This window comes from Trichomycterus rosablanca, chromosome 17 (genome assembly GCF_030014385.1).
Source record: "Trichomycterus rosablanca isolate fTriRos1 chromosome 17, fTriRos1.hap1, whole genome shotgun sequence".
In the NCBI taxonomy this organism is placed as follows: domain Eukaryota; kingdom Metazoa; phylum Chordata; class Actinopteri; order Siluriformes; family Trichomycteridae; genus Trichomycterus; species Trichomycterus rosablanca.
The window spans coordinates 2,550,001-2,569,057 of NC_086004.1; the positions used below are offsets into that span (position 1 = coordinate 2,550,001).

The window sequence follows — 19,057 nt, forward strand, 5'->3', positions numbered from 1 at the left end:
GACCAATCAGAGGAGCGTGTTTACGGCGCGCACGCTAATGCGCTCGATTTGAGAACATGAGTGATTAGGTGGGTACAGCACGCGCCCGGTTTACAGCGGCGCTTCATACAAGGTTTTTTTGTACGCTCGCAGATGGGCGGGGAACGAGACCTGGTGTTACCCCAACCATGTTTCTCTCACTTTCGGTGCCGGGTACTCTGCCACTTTTTCGGAGACGCCCCACGCATGTACCCGTTCATGCCATCCATGTGTGTTTACTAATGTGCTGCGAAAGATAGATAGACACACAGATAGACATGTAGATAGATAGAAAGATAGATATACAGACAGACAGGTAGATAGACATACAGATAGATAAATAGATATACAGATAGATGGACAGACAAACTGGTAGATAGATAGGCAGACATGTACATAGACATACGTAGATAGACAGACAGATACAAAAATTGACAGACAGACAAACAGACAGATTGGTAGATAGGCAGACATGTCGATAGACAAATAGACAGTCAGACAGGTACATAAATAGACAGACAGATAGATTGCTAGACAGACAGACAGATCAATTAATCGATAGATAGATAGATAGATAGATAGATAGATAGATAGATAGATAGATAGATAGATAGATAGACACAGACAGACAGATAGACACAGACAGACAGACAGACAGACAGACACAGATAGATAGATAGATAGATAGATAGATAGATAGATAGATAGATAGATAGATAGATAGATAGATAGATAGATAGATAGATACAGACAGACAGACAGACACAGATAGATAGATAGATAGATAGATAGATAGATAGATAGATAGATAGATAGATAGATAGACACAGACAGATAGATAGACACAGACAGACAGATAGACACAGACAGACAGACACAGATAGATAGATAGATAGATAGATAGATAGATAGATAGATAGATAGACACAGACAGACAGACAGACAGACAGACAGACAGACAGACAGATAGATAGATAGACAGACAGACAGACTCTGTCCTGCCCTTGTAGAAGCTATAATAAACAGTATTATGTAACACCAGGCTCTGGGAACTCTGTGGGTTCTGGTGTGGAACTTTGGTGCCGCTCATGATATAAAGAATGAAAATCTGAAGCTCTGCTGGTGACTCCGAGCAGCTCTGCTCTCTGTGAGCTATAAAAGCTTTTTACACTGGTCACTGCGTCCTGGAGCATTTGGCTCATTTCAATATCAAAGCGAGCCGCACTGACTGCTGGGTACTGGATAAAAAACCGACCTCCGTCCGTCTCCTGCTCTTTTGTCGAGGCCACTGACTGATGGGTCTGTCAGCAGCTCAGGATCAAACCTGAACCAGACCAGACGCTCGAGAACAAAACCCTCAACAGAACCCTCACCTGGACCGAGCGGGGGGACGAAAGCCAGACAGTCAAAAGCTCCACGGGTCTGTCTGCCAGAAATATGTGGACACCACTTCTAATGATTCAGTTCTGGTGTTTCAGCAACACTCCCTGCTTCTTGTTCTAACAGTTTAATAAGAGATCTAATAGACAGACAGGCAGACAGATGAACAGACAGACAAACATTTAGATAGATAGACAGGCAGACAGATAGACAGATATACAGATACATAAATAGACACAGATAGATACACAGACAGACAGATAGATACACAGACAGACAGGTTGGTAGATAGATAGGCAGACATGTAGATGGACATATACATAGATAGACAGACAGATGGGTAGATAGATTTATTGATTGATGTACTGACAGACAGAAATGTAGGTAGACATATAGATACACAGACAGACAGATTGGTAGATAGGCAGACATGTAGATAGACAGATACATAGACAGACAGACAGACGGGTAGATAGTTTGACAGACAGATAGATAGATAGACAGATAGACAGATTGATATACAGACAGACAAAAATGTAGGTAGACAGATACATAAATAGACAGATATATGGACAGACAGACAGAAATGTATATAGACAGACAGACAGATTGATTGATAGATAGACAGACATGTAGATAGACATGTCGATAGACATATAGCTTGGTAGACAGACAGACAGATAGATAGATAGATAGATAGACAGACAGACAGACAGACAGACAGACAGACAGACAGATAGATACATATATAGACAGACGGACAGTTTGTTAGATAGACTGACGGGCAGACAGACAGCAATACCCCTAATACAGGAGCAGCCGAATGCAGCCTGAACTGACACGGCTCAGGGTCCAGACGGACTCGGTCTGGAACAAAAGATAGCGAGATATTCGGTTGTGGAAACGGCGAGGGTGGCGAAGTACGCCTCCGTGTGGGAACGTCACGATGCCATCTGCCATCAGAGCCCGAGCGCCAGACGAGAGACGTGACCGACAGACAGCGGTGGAGGAAACGATCCCATCGTGATTGAAGAACCTGGAACCTCGATCTGTCCCGTTCATACAGCCGAGCAGAACGGGACGATCCGGGTTCTAAGCTCGGAGTGGCAGGTGGGCTAAAGCAGGGCAGGAAGGGTTAGGATGTAGCCCACGGACCGGTACTAGTCCATGGCCCGGGGGTTGGGGACCACTGGGGTATACAACCATCTGGCCAACATCTAATACATCCATCACTCACCATGACGTTGTTATAAAGAGAGGCGTTAGGACCCAAAGATGCAGAGAAAAATTATATTTATTTACAATAAATAATAATTTTTACAAGACAAATGATAATAATGAAAATAAAAAACGGAAACTGGCAAAACAGAAAACAATTCGGGAAAGCCCGAACGGAGCCGCTGGCTTGCTGGCAACTGAAAAAGAGAAAAAGAACAGTACAAAACACAAAAGAAACAATCTACCTATGCGAGGCGCGAACCCTGGTCGCTCACTCGCAAAGCGAATGCGTATCTCACCTCGCTATCCCGTAGCTGAGAGTGACGCTGCGCCTACGCCTTATAAGGAGCGTTTAAGGAAAGCGAAACCTCAGACACTGTCCGAAGAAATCGCGCAGAATAAGGTAAACGCCTTTTAAAGCGTAAATAATCGGCTGTGTCACCAACAACGCTCTGGGAAGGAGCCGATCTAACTAAAAGAGAGAAAAGAGGTGAGGCGCGGATTCGAACCGGAGTTGTGCCGATGCTAACACGGCGTTCAAACCGCTGAGCCAAACTGGCACAGCTGAAACCAGAATCCGCTTAATGCCTTAAGGGGCTGAGGTAGTTGCAGCGAAGCGTCTAGCATAAGCCCGATGCTACTCACGTTAGCCGGGCGCCTAGCAACGCTAAAAACAAACCGCAGCTCGCGGGCTGCACCGATCGCACCGTCTTTCCCTATAAAGAGAAATAAAAACCTCAATACCTCGACCTTGCGATCTACACACCCTTGCGCCCTTTTAGCGCCGGGGGTAACCGAACTGGCCCTGATAAAGGTACAGGCTGGTGCAGTGCAGCATAACCCACCAAACAAAGACAAAAGGTGCGACACCTGCAGTCTAGCAACGCCCCCTTAAATAGGGAGCTCGCAGCTGCAGGTCATTCGCCCTAATCAGCTGGCCTCCTATTTGAGGCCATGCTGTTCTTTGTTCTGTAACGCCTGCAACGCTGGGAACTGGTGTTACGTTCACCAGACGTCGCAGGCACCCTAACAGACGTGAGGTTGTTATAAAATAAAACCATTATTATTTATGGTTTGCGTTCATCTGTATGTTATTCCTGCCTCACACCCAGTGCTTTCGGTTTATTCAGCACTGGAGCCAAATAAATAAATAAAATAAATATTATAAATCCACCCAACCTGTCCGATGCAGAACGTTTTCACCTCTGGACATGGAATAGTTTACAGTGTTTACAGTAAAACTATGGAATATTATACATTAAGTGTTGAGGTAAAAGCGCTCCGTCCCGTTCTGCAGCATGGTAGTGTAAATGTACGGTTATTCTCACCGTATAGTTTAATATAGATCCTCCTGCAGAATCTCATTGTGCCCGAGCCGTGAACCCGCACACAAACACCGGCTTCATTTATCCACCAATAACTCTGTGTGTGTGGAGACACAAAGCCGGGGATTTTTCTGCCGCGGTCGGCGACCACAGGATGGCGAGGAGGGATATTCTGGGACAGGGTGTGTGTGTGTGTGTGTGTGTGTGTGTGTGTGTGTGTGTGTGTGTGTGTGTGTGTGTGTGTAGTGTGTGTGTGTGTGTGTGTGTGTAGTGTGTGGGTGTGTGTGTGTGTGTGTAGTGTTTAGAGATTTTGGATGTTTTTTATTGTGTTACAGTGAAGACGTGTGTGTGGGGGGGGGGGGGGGGTAGGTTGGTGCTGGCTCTGTTGAGACTCTCAGCAGGAGATCTCAGTGATATAGAAGGTTACCTGAACAGCTGCTTCCTCTCAGGAGCTTCAGAAGAACCGAGATCTGATGAGTGAGGCTTAATTTAAAGGAACAGACTTGAAACATCTGCCTCAGACAGAGTCAGTGACTTTACCTCACTGATGAGTGATGGGAATTGATGCCACGCCTTGTTCAATTAAGCTGACGGGTAGAGATGCCACGCCTTCTTCACTGAGGCTGATGGGTATAGAGGCCACGCCTTCTTCACTAAGGTTAATGGGTATAGAGGCCACGCCTTCTTCACTAAGGTTAATGGGTATAGAGGCCACGCCTTCTTCACTAAGGTTAATGGGTATAGAGGCCACGCCTTCTTCACTAAGGTTAATGGGTATAGAGGCCACGCCTTCTTCACTAAGGTTAATGGGTATAGAGGCCACATCTTCACTGAGGCTGATAGGTATAGAGGCCACGCCTTCTTCACTGAGGCTGATGGGTATAGAGGCCACATCTTCACTAAGGTTGATAGGTATAGAGGCCACGCCTTCTTCACTGAGGTTGATAGGTATAGAGGCCACGCCTTCTTCACTAAGGTTAATGGGTATAGAGGCCACATCTTCACTAAGGTTGATGGGTATAGAGGCCACGCCTTCTTCACTGAGGTTGATAGGTATAGAGGCCACGCCTTCTTCACTAAGGTTAATGGGTATAGAGGCCACATCTTCACTGAGGCTGATAGGTATAGAGGCCACGCCTTCTTCACTAAGGTTAATGGGTATAGAGGCCACATCTTCACTGAGGCTGATAGGTATAGAGGCCACGCCTTCTTCACTGAGGCTGATAGGTATAGAGGCCACGCCTTCTTCACTGAGGTTGATGGGTATAGAGGCCACATCTTCACTGAGGCTGATAGGTATAGAGGCCACGCCTTCTTCACTAAGGCTGATGGGTATAGAGGCCACATCTTCACTGAGGCTGATAGGTATAGAGGCCACGCCTTCTTCACTAAGGCTGATGGGTATAGAGGCCACATCTTCACTGAGGCTGATAGGTATAGAGGCCACGCCTTCTTCACTAAGGCTGATGGGTATAGAGGCCACGCCTTCTTCACTGAGGCTGATAGGTATAGAGGCCACGCCTTCTTCACTAAGGCTGATGGGTATAGAGGCCACGCCTTCTTCACTGAGGCTGGCGGTTATGGAGGCCTTTTTTACTGAGACTGACAGGCATAGTTTCCAATCCTGTCTTTACTGAGGCTGATGGGTAAAAAGACCACTCCTTTTTCCACTGGGGTTGACTGGTGTAGAGGCCACGCCTTCTTTACTAAAGCTGGAAGGTATAGATGCCGCACCTTCTTTCCATTGAGGCTGACAGGAATAGAGGCCACGCCTTTTTCCACAGATGTTGACAGGTGTAGAGGCCACACCTTTTTCCACTGGGGTTTACTGAGACTGACGGGTATAGAGGCCATGCCATTTTTAGTAGGGCTGACTGGTATAGATGTATGCCGTCTTCACTGAGGCTGACAGGTATTATAAAGGCCATGCCTTCTTTATTAAATCTGGAAGGTATAGATGCCACAATTTTTTTTCACTGAGGCCACGCCTTTTTCCACTGAGACTAACAGGTGTAGAGGCCACGCCTTTTCCCGCTTTTTTACATTATTTTCATTACCAATAATGAACTTTTTTGTGTTTTTTTTGTCTTTCAGCTCCTCCCAGGTTTACAAAAGTTCCTGTGGACATGATCGGGGTCTCGGGGGGCGTGGTGTCCTTCGTGTGCCAGGCCACGGGCGACCCCAAGCCAAGAGTTACCTGGAACAAGAAAGGAAAGCGAGTCAACTCTCAGCGCATCGAGGTGAGACCCGGTTAGCTGAACGTTACGAAGCGCCGCTATGTTCCCGTCGCGGCGTCGTTAGCCGGCGTTCGCTTTCCGCCGAGACAAGCCGCGGCTTGTTTCCGATGTTCGTCGGGCGCGTTCCTTCTGTCAGAGCGCAGATGGCAGCCGTCGCGTCTTGATTGATGCTCAGCGCGGCTTAATTAAAAGCGGCTCGGCGCTAAGCACGCCGTCGACGTTCCAGACGGACGCCGAACTCGACTCGAACGCCTTTACTCCGATAAAATAAGCAGACGGAAACATAATACCCATCTCGCCATAAAGTGACACGTACGTGTTAAACCTGGCATTAAAATCTAAATAAATAAATAAATAAAATGATGAGAAGGCTTTCCACAAGAGTTTGTAATGCGTATGTGGGAATTTGTGCCCGGTCAGTCAAAAGAGCATTTCTGAGGTCATATGACAATGTATAGCGCACTTTCGAATCTCAGCTCTACTGCCGGTCAGCTGGGCGCCCCCAATAGGGCACAATTGGCAGTGCAGCCAGTGCAGCAGACAAAATTGACCACTAAAGTCTGCTGGGTAGGAAAAGACGGGACTAAAAAGTGGGCGGGGTCTTTGACGCTGGGTGAGGACCCTGAGGCGCCTGTACAGAAATGGAGAAACGTGGAGATCAACGTGTGACTCTCCCTGTGCAGGACTGGCCTCACGCACCAATCCACCGAAGTACGGGCGAATGAGAAGAGATCGAAGGAAGCATCGGGGTCTTCAGTAGCAGAAGACTAATTGGCTATGACTAAATTGCCAGATAAGGGCAGAACATCCATCATTAGAACAGCGTCCACATACTTTCGGCTCACGCGGTGTAAATTTTAGCACCGTAACCGGCTCTTGAATATCGATCTGCGCTCGTTTGAAAGGTCACTCGACCGAACATGTACCCGTCTCACTGGTGCTGAACTTGTGGAAGCCACCAGGCGCTCAGTAAGTCAACATGAAATGAAATGTCACGTCCATAACGCTGGATACGTCCCACACCACAGCGTTAGCCGCGGGCTAACAGAGACGCGTCCCCTCTGCGCTCCCGGCGTCCTCCGGCGGTTCGAGTTCTGCGTGACGTCAGATGGAATAAACGCCGATTAACTTTGGCTCACAAAAGACGCTACTGTGCACGGCGATGAATTAAAGGTCACGCCACGATGTCTCAATATTAATAATTATGATGGTGGGGCGGCGGTAACATTCGGCGATGGTCATGCAGTGGTAAAACACGCTAGCCTACTAGTGCTGACATTTCAAACTCGCGCGTTCTAATCTGAGCTCTGCTATCGGCACAACGGTCACTTATATACTCAGCGGTTAATGTACTAGACTAGTAATCAGAAGGTTCCTGGTTCAAGCCCAACCACCACCCACTATGAACCCACTTCACACATAATTATTATTATTATTACTATTATTATTATTATAAATATTATTATTATTATTATAAATGTTATTATTATTATTACTATTATTATTATTATAAATATTATTATTATTATTATAACTGTTATTATTATTATTATAAATATTATTATTACTATTATTATTATTATAAATATTATTATTATTATTATAAATATTATTATTATAAATATTATTATTAGTATTATTATTATTATTTTAAATATTATTATTATAAATGTTATTATTATTATAATAAATATTATTATTACTATTATTATTATACATATTATTATTATTATTATAAATATTATTATTATTATAAAAAATATTATAATTATTATAAATATTGTTATTATTATAAATATTATTATTAGTAGTAGTATTATTACTATTATTATTATTATAAATAATATTATTATAAATGTTATTATTATAAATATTATTATTACTATTACTATAAATATTAATATTATTATTATAAATATTATTATTACTATTATTATTATAAATATTATTATTATTATTAAAAATATTATTATTATTAAAAATATTATTATTTTTATAAATATTATTATTATTAGTATTATTATTATTACTGTTATTATTATTAGAAATAGTATTATTAGAAATATTATTATTATTATTATTATTATAAATATTATTACTAGTATTGTTATTATTATAAATATTATTATTATTAGCATAATTGTTATTACTATTATTATTATTATAAATATTAGTAGTAGTAGTATTATTATTATAAATATTATTATTATAAATATTATTATCCTCATTATTATTATTTACAATATTATTTTTATTAATACTATTATTATTATTATAAATATTATCATTATTATTAATATTAATTTTGTTAATTTTAAATATAATAATTATTATTATTATAAATAATATTATTATTATTTTATTATTATTATTATTAATGGAGATCAGTGTGTGTGACTATCCGTGCGCGATACGGATTTCCATATGGTGAACAGAGGTGAAAAGAGTCGGACCAGTCAAAAAGATTGGGTAATTGGATACGACTAAATTGGGAAGATAACCAGGACCTGGGTGAGGACGCCTGGATGCTGCGTTTTATTTTCTAGGTGTAGTCGCTAAGTCAACTAACTAGGGTGGTTGTACCCTGGTAATTAAGATACTGGACTAGTAATCAGCAGGTTGCCGGTTCAAGCTGCCGGTTCAAGCCCCACTACTGCCAGGTTTCCACTGTTGGGCCCTTGAGCAAGGCCCTTAACCCTCAATTGCTTATAATGTATACTGTATGTCGCTAAATGTTGTAAATGTAATGTCACTCTAATCCAAAACCTTTATTCCACAGACTATAGAATTTGACGAGGGCGCGGGAGCGGTGCTGCGCATCCAGCCTCTGAGGGCGCCGCGGGACGAGAACATTTACGAATGCGTGGCGGAGAACAGCGAGGGCGAAGTCAGCGTGCAAGCCAAGCTGACCATCATCAGAGGTACGAGAGAACGAGTATTTACACCTGCTGGCTGAAAGACTACACTTCCCACGATGCATTGCTGTTTGTAAAAGCTGATCGATGCTGCGCGCTCGACGTGTGCGTTACGTGCCAGGCAATACGAGCACGTCCGTTTTACTTGGCATGATGTGGGTATAACAGCTAGCGGCTCCGTGTACCGCAGGTGGACGGCACGCCGGACGGTACGCACCGTTCTCCATAACGAGGGGAGTTTTAATCCATTTTTGTCTAAATTTTGGCTTAAAGTGCGAATAAAATGTTATTCTAATTTTTATTCGTCGGAGCGGCGCAGCTGCAGGTGTTTAAACCCAGCCGGCGCTGAAACTCCCTGGAACGCGATCAAGCAACCGTTAGCAAACAGCAGGTGTGCACATTCTTCACACGGGAACCTAAAGTGGACCTAACACCGACCCAGACGAGTAAAACACCCCACCAGGGCGGCCTGGACCGGCGCTCGGGGCCGTTAACGATCCTGTCGCTCCGGCGTGTATCCCTCTTCTGCGGCGTGTTATTTATTTCCCGCCTGCGCTCTAAGCCTCGGCCATCTGCCTGGTTACCGCCGAGCCCCGGTCCTGGCAGAGCTGCCGGCCCCTGGCTCGGGCGCGGCCCCGAATGCGCCGTTCTTGTAGGCGGTCCAGTTTTACATAAAAATCCAGGCTCTGGCATGGCCCAGGCCGCTCTGCTGGGAGTACTGGTCCCAACTCTGGATGGGCGGGGTGGGTACCTGCCCTTCCTTCTCTTTCATCCATCTGCTCAGAGCCACACACACACACGTACGTATACGGATGCACTACATATAAACCTGTGTTTCCACAGGGCTGCTCTGTGCCAGCAGATCTACTGGCAGGGTTTTTATGCTAAAGAGACGCATATACACACGGTTTCTGAATGGCCTGGGGTTTAAGATTCTCAGATTCACATACCGTAGCCATCCAGGGCCAGGAGTCCAAGAGAGAATAATTAGGATAGATGACAGCCTGTGTTTCTTCTGTCAAAGAAAAAAAACTCAGTAGAGATCGTCTCTGAGATTATTGATGCAGAGTAGAAGAGTTAGCACATTATTATTATTATAAATATTATTATTACTATTATTATTATTATAATCGTTATTATTATAAACATTGTTATTACTATTATTATTATAATTATTATTATTTTTACTATTATTATTATAATTATTGTTATTATTACTATTATTATTATTATTATTATAAATATTATTATTATTACTATTATTATTATAATAATAATTATTATTATTATAAATATTATTATTATCATTGTGATCATTATTAAGATTATTACTATTATTATTATTATAAATATTATTATTATAAATATTATTATTATTATTGCTATTATTAATATTATTATTAATTATTCCTGTTATTAATAATAGTATTATTATTATTTATATTATTATTATTGCTATTATTATTATTATTTATATTATAATTATTGTTATTATTAATTATTACTATTATTATTATTATTTATATTATTATTGTTAATATTATTACTATGATTATTATTATCATTATTATTATTATTGCTATTATTATTATTACTATTAGTATTATTAGTAGTATTATTGCTATTATTATTATTGCTATTATTATTTTATTATTATTATTATTATTATTATTATTATTATTATTATTATTATTATTGCCACTGTGCACTCAGACACACCCAGTCACATCTGTGCACTCAGTGCACTTATAGTGCAGGTCCCAAACCTGGATAAAAATGAGCAGGGTTGCGCTGAATCACATATGCAGACCAGACTGGTGGAAATGGGTATATCTAAACGTATGTGAGTGTGTATCTGCTCGTGCTTTTACGGTGGTCAGTCACCTTGGCTCGACTCTTCCTTCCCGGATGCGACGCAGTGGGCTGGCGTCGCCTCAGAGCCGCTCGGCCGCGTTCTCGGCCACCTTCTGGCGGGAGCGGCGCACGTCAGGCATGATCCGAATTCCTAATGCTGGCCATCTGCTTTCCTCCTCCAGTCCTTCAGGAGTCCTTGGTGGACTGATGAAGAGCAGAAGTTTACGTCTAGTCGTTGTGCCAGCGCACGTGTGTTTACTTCTGTGTGTGTGTGTGTGTGTGTTGACCCTGGCGTCATGCCCTCGTCACCTGCCAACCTGCAGCACTCGAGATAGTCCAACACTAACAGCAGCCCTGGTTTCACCATCTGCCCGCGTCCTGATAGGTGTCAGACGCTCATCGATACGCACCCTGAGGTGCTACAGGCCTGGTGCATGCTGGGAAATTTCTGAATGAACTGTTTGTACCCGGGGGACGGACAAAAAATAGGTTTTCCCGGGAATCACTACATCCTGGACAGGACGCTAATCCATCGCAGGGTCTCAGCAACCCCCTCAGACATACCCAATCATGTATGTACTTCATGCATGTCTGTAAATACCCGACCGGTCGATAGCACCGCTGGGGATTCGAACCCTTGATACGCTCTGCCACCTGAATGCTTAAGGATGTGGAATCATCAGGATGTAGAGATCTACTTCACAGTCTGCAGTCCAGATCAATATCAGAACCATGTTTGCACCATAGGGTGCGCCTGACACAGAGCGTAGCTTTCTAATTATTGAATTCATGTGTTTCAGCCACAACAATTGCTAACGTGCAATAACAGATAGAGAGAGGACTAGTAATCAGAAGGTTGCTGGTTCAAACCCAAACACTGCCAGGTTGCCACTGTTGGACCCTTGAGCAAGACCCTCAACTCTCAATTGCTTAGACAACATACCATCACAGTACTGTAAGTCGTGCTAAATGCTTAAAATGTAAATTCATTATATAAGGGAAATTCTATGCAACAGTTTAGGGAAGGCCCTTTCCTGTCCTGTTTCAGGATGACTGTGCCCCTAGAGAAACTCCAGTGTCCTGCACTGAGTCTGACCTCAGCCCCAACTGAACAGCTCTGGAATGAACCGGAACACCAACGTCAGCCCAGCCATACACATGCCGTCATCTTTTGACTGAGCAGGCACAAATTCCCACAGACGTACTTCAAAATCTTGTGAAAAGCCTTGTGAGGTCACTCTATTTTAATAGCATTTGTTTCTGATATGTGACGTCCGACGAGCTCACGGTCAGGCGTCCGAATACTTCCGGCCGTGTAGTGTACCTACAGATAATCCTCTCTTAAAATTCTCTCCTCTTCTGTAAACCGCGGTCGCGTGGACCTCGTTAGCGCGTCCGGCGCCGGAGAGGACGTGCGCTCCGAGCTCGGCGTCTGTTTGATCAGGGAGCCGTTTAATTGGCCGTTCTCCCGCGGCACGTTTCGCGCCTCTTCGCGCGGTTTTAATTAGACGACGCCGACCCCGCCATCCCGTCTCCGCGACCCTTTCGTTCCACCTATCTGCGACCTCCTCTGACTCGCCGGCGCTATTTCTGTATCCGGACCCGTACAGATGGAGCCTCTCGCCGCCCTGTGCGATGTGAACGAGGGGTCTGAATGTTCGGAGAGACGCCTGTTTGTTCTCCTGCTGCCTGCGAGGAATCGGGAGGTCGCTGATCAAATCCTGGCTGCACACAGTTGTGATGATTTTGTGTTAAACGTGGACGTTATTTTCTAGAAATACACTGTATGGACAAAAGTATTGGGACGCCCCTTATAATTATAAGTCATACGCTTCTGACATGTTCCAACATGACTGCTTGGCGCTCTACACCGAACCCAGACCTCATCTCAGTCCCTCTTAACAGATTTGGAACGAATCAGAACATCGACTGAGGCTTTCTCGACCACCATCAATGCCCAGTCCGGCGTAAAAACTGTCCTGGGCTAGATCTGCTTAGCTCGGTGGGTAGCACTGTTGCATCACAGCAAGAAGGTCCTGGGTTCGATTCCTAGGCGGAGCAGTCAGGGTCCTTCCTGTGTGGAGTTTGCATGTTCTCCCCGTGTCTGCTTGGGTTTCCTCCGGGAGCTCCGGTTTCCTCCCACAGTCCAGTTCATGTATTAAGTGGAGCGTATATCAGCGCTTCTCTGAGGAGCGTAGCGGAGTCTGGCTCGGGTTCCTCAGACCTGGCGTGAACGATCAGGACTAACAAAGCGTAGCTGATTATCCTGTTCCCCCGTTCATCTCAGATGGGTTTAGCCATCAGCCCAGCAGCCAGCGTTACCGCGCATTAGCGCTGCGGGCAGCGTAGCCGTTCCCGACTGAAGGGAACCGGGGCGTATTAGGGAGGGGGGGATGAAGGATGACGTACACGGAGGGGACGTGAAATTAAAGGTGCACTTAAGCCCGGTCCAGTCTCAATTTCCTCTCAATGTATTACTTAGACGGGGTAATGGAATTTGGGGCGGGTGGAACGTGACCGAAATACAGATCGGACCAGGGGGACAAGCGTTCTTCTTTGCTCTTAGACAGGCTTCAGATCTTAGCGGCATTGACATTTGACGTTTAAGGCATTTAGGAAGCATAAACAGTGTAAACAATGTTTAAAGGCTTAACAGTGGCATCAGTGGTGGGGCTTGAACCAACGACATTCCGATTACTAGTCCAGTACCTTAACCACTGAGCTAGCGCTGCCTTGATCACCCCGCTGTACGTTCGGCATGCAGGACCTCCACGATGCTTTTTAGATTCAGATCTGGCCACCAAGAAGGGTGTTGAATTACCATTGACTTTATTCAGTGCTGTCTGACCGATGACCTGGTCAGGGTCTTGGTGGGCCTGAAACCTATCCTGGAAACACAGGGTCCGAATACGGGAATCCACCCCGAACGAGGTGTTCGACGCTAGCGAGATGCTGATGCTAAAAGAAATGGAGAAAATCTGGCAACCTTGGAGGAAACCTAGCAGCTGAGGGGGCGTGTACACTACGTATTCAGACCAAAAGTATTTGGACACCTGACCACGAGCTTGTTGGGCATTGAGTCAGAAATAAACAATATTAAAATAGGGTGACAATGGGGGGATAGTGGTAGCCTAGAGGGTAGAGCTTTGGGCTGTCGATCGAAAGATTGTCGGTTCAAATCCAGGCTCTGCTATGCAGCCAGTGTTGGGCCCTTGAGCAAGGCCCTTAACCCTGTCTGCTCCAGGGGCGGTGTACAATGTGTGACCCTGTGCTCAGACCCACAGTTTCCAAACAAGCTGGGATATGTAGTGAGTCTTTATAGTGACGGGATAATTCACTCCATCCCTCGACTCGACTGCGTGCCGACCCTGACAGTGCTCCCCCCTCGAGGGTCGGCAACAGAGTAAGAAGAAATGGAATCCGCGCATCACTATTCGCTCCCTTTCCCCGTCCGACCCCAAGCTGCGTCGTAACCAAGGAAACGAGCCGAACGAGGCGGCGAGGGTGCGGGAGGAGGGAGGCGGAGGGCGGTACGAGTCTCCGAGGACGAGGCAGCGTCAGGTTGGATTTGATTACGGCTGATCTGAGCCGATATTATCATGTACACGGCTGTATTTGCCGGTGTGTTATCCTCATCCCGCTCTCATAAACCAGACGATTCCCGAGCTCGCGGCTCAGCTGCTCCCGCCGCATCGTACATTTGTTTATCCCAGTGAAGATCATGCAGAAATATACAGACTCAGTCACCGGGAAATCCATTATCACAGAGACCCGCTTTTACATTTTTTTGTCTTTTAATTCTCGTTGTCTGTTATTTCCAGAGCGGTTTACTGGTTTATCAATTTTCCTCCCAGTCTAGAGATGGATGGATGGATGGATGGATGGATGGATGGATGGATGGATGGATAGATAGATAGATACTTTATTGATCCCGAAGGAAATTAGAGTCCCAGTAGCATTGTAAATCAAATCAAATACACACTATAAAGAAAAAAATTACAACAATATAAATTCGAGAAAGTACAAACACTTTTGACAGATTGAATGTAACCTGAGTTTTACATATACTGCATAGCTACAGAGCAGTTATTAATGATGAGGATGGATTGAGTGTAAATAAACAAAATAACCAAATGTAATGGAATTAAAAGTGCAGGGAGGTGCAGTTCCAAGTATACAGTACACGGTCCAGATTAAATATAGATTAAATATTAAATATAAAGTGATAAGTGACAAGTATTGCACATAGGATTGGGCCAATATAGCCATAACTATATATACATTAGCATACATATGCATGTGTATCAATATACTTAAGTACGCATATATACGTACATGTATATACGCTCAGTCCTTAGTGATCACCGTTGTCCACGAATGCTGGAGTTATAGAGCCTAATGGCTCTGGGGACGAATGACCTTTTTAATCTGTCCGTGGAGCAGCTCAGTGTGCAGGGGGTGGTTCACATTGTCCATGATGGAGTGAAGTTTGCTTAGTGTCCTTCTTTCAGCCACAGTCACCAGAGATTCCAGTTCAATGCCGACCACTGCCCCAGCACGGCTGATCAGTTTGTCCAGCCGTGCTTCGTCCTTCTTCTTAATACTGCCACCCCAGCACAGCACAGCATAGAAAAGGACACTGGCGACCACAGACTGATAAAACATGTGGAGAAGTTTCCTGCAAATGTTAAAGGACCTCAGCCCTCTTATACCCCTTTTCCACCAAAAAAAACATGGTTCTAGAACCGGTTCTGTTCAGTGTTCTGTAGAGAACCGACGCGCGTGCGTTTCCACCAGTTTTTGAGAACCAAGCAGCGTCATCATCGGTGGGCGTTACTTACTAAGAGATAAGAGAAGTAATAACATGGCGGAGTGTGTGGATTATGTGCGAGCATTTGTGTTGCTGTTACAGATGTTTGTTTTTATGTAAAAAGCAGCGATCTAACAATCGGTGATAAGAAGACGTGACGTGTTTGTATCAGTTGTTGTTTTCTTTAGTTCACTGATGTGAGAAGCGCTTTGCGCTTCGCTTTCACCGCGACTCTCGGCGCAAATAGCGGATTTACTCAGCGCTCGACTTGAGCGATAAAACATCATTAAAGTTCCACAACACGAACATTTATCTGTGTGAAGTAACCATCAAATCCACTCTAAAATACAACATGTATCTGTGTTTAACTGGATTTACATCACGTGTGGTGTTTATGCAGCTCGGGGAGTTGAAAAAGCTTCACGCTTTATTTTTCACGTTTTAAGCGTGTTTTGTTCTGTCCTGGTCACTTATCACGTTATATCACACAATTCACCTTTTTAAATGCACTTTGAAAATGTCAGCTGCAAACTGGCTAAACATTTAATCAGGTGAAGTTTAAAAGATAAAAATGCAGCGATAAGCTCCATACGAGACACCAGCAGACGGCATTGTTGCTAACGCGCTATGCTGTACAACATGACACGCCCACTGACGGACGTCACGGTTCGGGCTGAAAAACCAAGTATTCTGTGGTACCAGATTGGCCCGCTAGTTCACTGTCTGGAACCTCTTCTTTCCGGTGGAAACACGCGGAACCGGTTCAGAATCAAGTTCGGGAACCGGAACGGGCTCCGTGCCGCGTCGGTGGAAAAGGGGTATTAGAAAGTAGAGCCGGCTCTGTCCTTTCCTGTACGGGATGTCTGTGTTAGCTGACCAGTCCAGTTTGTCATCCAGATGCACCGCTAGGAATGCATCTAGTATCCAGTTGCCCAGTGGTGCAGATTTGTCAGCTGTACATTCAGCTAATGCTTTACTAGATTCAGATCTGATAACCGGAGACACTTTAAATTCCTGATCTGTATTTACGTCCTCCGCGTCGACCGTCACGTGTGCAGTACGACCGCTTCTTTTCACCGGTATGACACACCAATCCCCATGATCCCCCGTCTCTGTGCACTCATAAACTGAATGATAGAATAAATGGAAGCTACGATACACAGCACAGTTATAATAAAAGTTGAACGTAAACCTTGAACATCCAGCGACGGTGCGAGACGAAAATTCTCGTCCGTGTTCTGCGTCCACAGAATCAATTGGTAGTTTTCCAAACTCAGTTACCCGAGTCGTGTTTTTAGCTGCTTTACTTCGACATCTTGGACGTTTTGATTTAGCGATTGCTGACTGAATTGCCGTAGGATTGCTAGGACGCCTCAAAGTGCAGTTTGAATCTTGTTTTTCTAGGAGGTCACGTTTGTTTGTTTTGGTTTTGTTTTCATTGTTTTATGCTGTGACGGAGCCCAGAATGACTCCTCTCGACTAGAGTCTGGCCTGTGAGGACCGTTTCCTCGTACAGCACCCACTCCATCAGAAAGAGAGAAAAACAAGAGCCGCTTACAGGAAATTCTCTTACCAGCTCTTCAAGCTTTTGATCCTGGAAACCTGGAAAGCAGCAATCAAGCCTGATTGGGCATGTGGGGCACCGGAGGAGGATAAATGCCCGTACCTCTCGTCTCTGTGGGTATTCGCTCCCCTCGCTCTTTGTTCCCGTAGCGCCTGATCAAGTAGGGCGACCTCGGATCCCCTCTTTTTCAGGACGGAGCACAAAGGACCGCTGAAGAAAGGCGAATGCAGGGCGTCTGATTGTTTTCTTCTCTTTTTCGTCTGGTGGTAAATTAGGATAAATGGATAGCTTGTTCCTCGAGCTAGTTCTCGCACGCTAAATTGAGCGATCAGGTTCTGGAAGCTTTCCGTGCACACAAAAGTGCTCGGGAGTTTGATCGCCCGCCAGTGACACCACACACACACACATACACACATCGCAGACCTGTTTTTTTCCTCTCTGCCTGCCTGGCTTTTATTAAGAGAAATGGATCGCCTCGACCCTTGGGTTTCATTCGCGCTGCTGATCAGTCCTGGCATTCAGATGGGTGAGAGAGGGCGGGCGTGTCTTCGTTTGCAGAATAAACACGGACCGGTTGAAGCCTCGCGTACGCGTTCCTGTCGGACGTTTCTTTGATTACAGACCCCGGCTCTTGACGCGCCGACTCAATGCTCCGACCTGAGCGTTCGAGGGCCAGCTGGTATTATTTAACCAACACTTTAGTCGTCGCCCTTAAAGGCCACGTTGCACACAAGCCAGCGCCGCTTTAGCTTACTGATCTTGCAGTGTTTGGCTCTTGTTTTATATTTCAGCCAGCCTGGCACCGGTTTAAAACGCCGGGTAAATCTGTTCCCTAAACTTCTCGAATGGTGTATTGAGAACTCCTTCTGCATAACTATTGCACTGTTTATTTATTTTTTGCAAGTGTATCATGTTGATGACATGTTTTCTAGTTTTCTAAACTGTGTCTCGGATCTCAGTATGACATTTTGGACTCGGTGGGTAGCACTGATGCCTCACAGCAAGAAGGTCCTGGGTTCGATTCCCAGGTGGAGCGGTCCGGGTCCTTTCAGAGCTGGGATTCTGGACAGTTGAAGCCTAGCAGTTACAGTACTAGACTAGTAATCAAAAGGTCGCTGGTTCAAGCCCCACCACTGCTAGGTTGCCACTGTTGGGCCCTTGAGCAAGGCCCTTAACCCTCAATTGCTCAGACTGTATACTGTCACAGTACTGTAAGTCGCTTTGCATAAAAGGCGTCTGCTAAATGTCGAAAATGTAAATGGACTCTCCGAGTTCGGATCCCAGCTCTGCTATCAGTCGACTGGGCGCCCCCTAGCTGGCATAATTTCCCACTAAAGTGTGCTGGGTGGGAAGACCGGACTAAGAACTGGGCGGGGTCTTCGAGGCTGTGTAAGGACCCTGGTTAGTAGCCCGTGGAGGAATGTGGAGATCTCCATACCTGAGACTGGCCTCGTGCACCAATCCACCGAAGTATAGGCAAATAAGAAGGGGTTGGTGCTCGGAGGGAGCTTGTGTCATGCGAATAGACCCTCCGAATGGACGCCATCAGGGTCTCCAGCAGCGGAACTGGCTACGATAAATTAGGAGAAAATGCTAAATTAAACTAATAATAATACAAACTTGACTGTACTGGGACGGTACTCGCTCCAAACGGTTCCTGTCGTTCTGCCGTAACGTTGGTACGTCCAATAAATGCGATGCGACGCTTTCCATTATTAATCCACCCCGATCCGCCC

The 19,057-nt window shown here is 44.9% G+C and overlaps 1 protein-coding gene and 1 long non-coding RNA gene across 7 annotated transcripts in view; one reads left to right on the top strand and one right to left on the bottom strand.

The window, feature by feature from the left end:
- Positions 1-19,057, top strand: part of ptprsa (protein tyrosine phosphatase receptor type Sa) — a 265,829-nt gene that overhangs the window by 110,376 nt on the left and 136,396 nt on the right. For all 6 annotated transcript variants that reach the window (XM_063012370.1, XM_063012365.1, XM_063012368.1 and 3 more), the window contains 2 exons: positions 6,036-6,181; positions 8,958-9,099. In XM_063012370.1, coding sequence (XP_062868440.1) covers positions 6,036-6,181; positions 8,958-9,099 — 288 coding nt within the window. The remainder of the gene's footprint in view (positions 1-6,035; positions 6,182-8,957; positions 9,100-19,057) is intronic.
- Positions 2,675-3,030, bottom strand: LOC134331950 (uncharacterized). Its single transcript, XR_010015185.1, has 2 exons — positions 2,916-3,030; positions 2,675-2,813 (listed from the first exon to the last, which is right to left on the bottom strand). It is a non-coding gene; the product is annotated as an uncharacterized LOC134331950 (long non-coding RNA).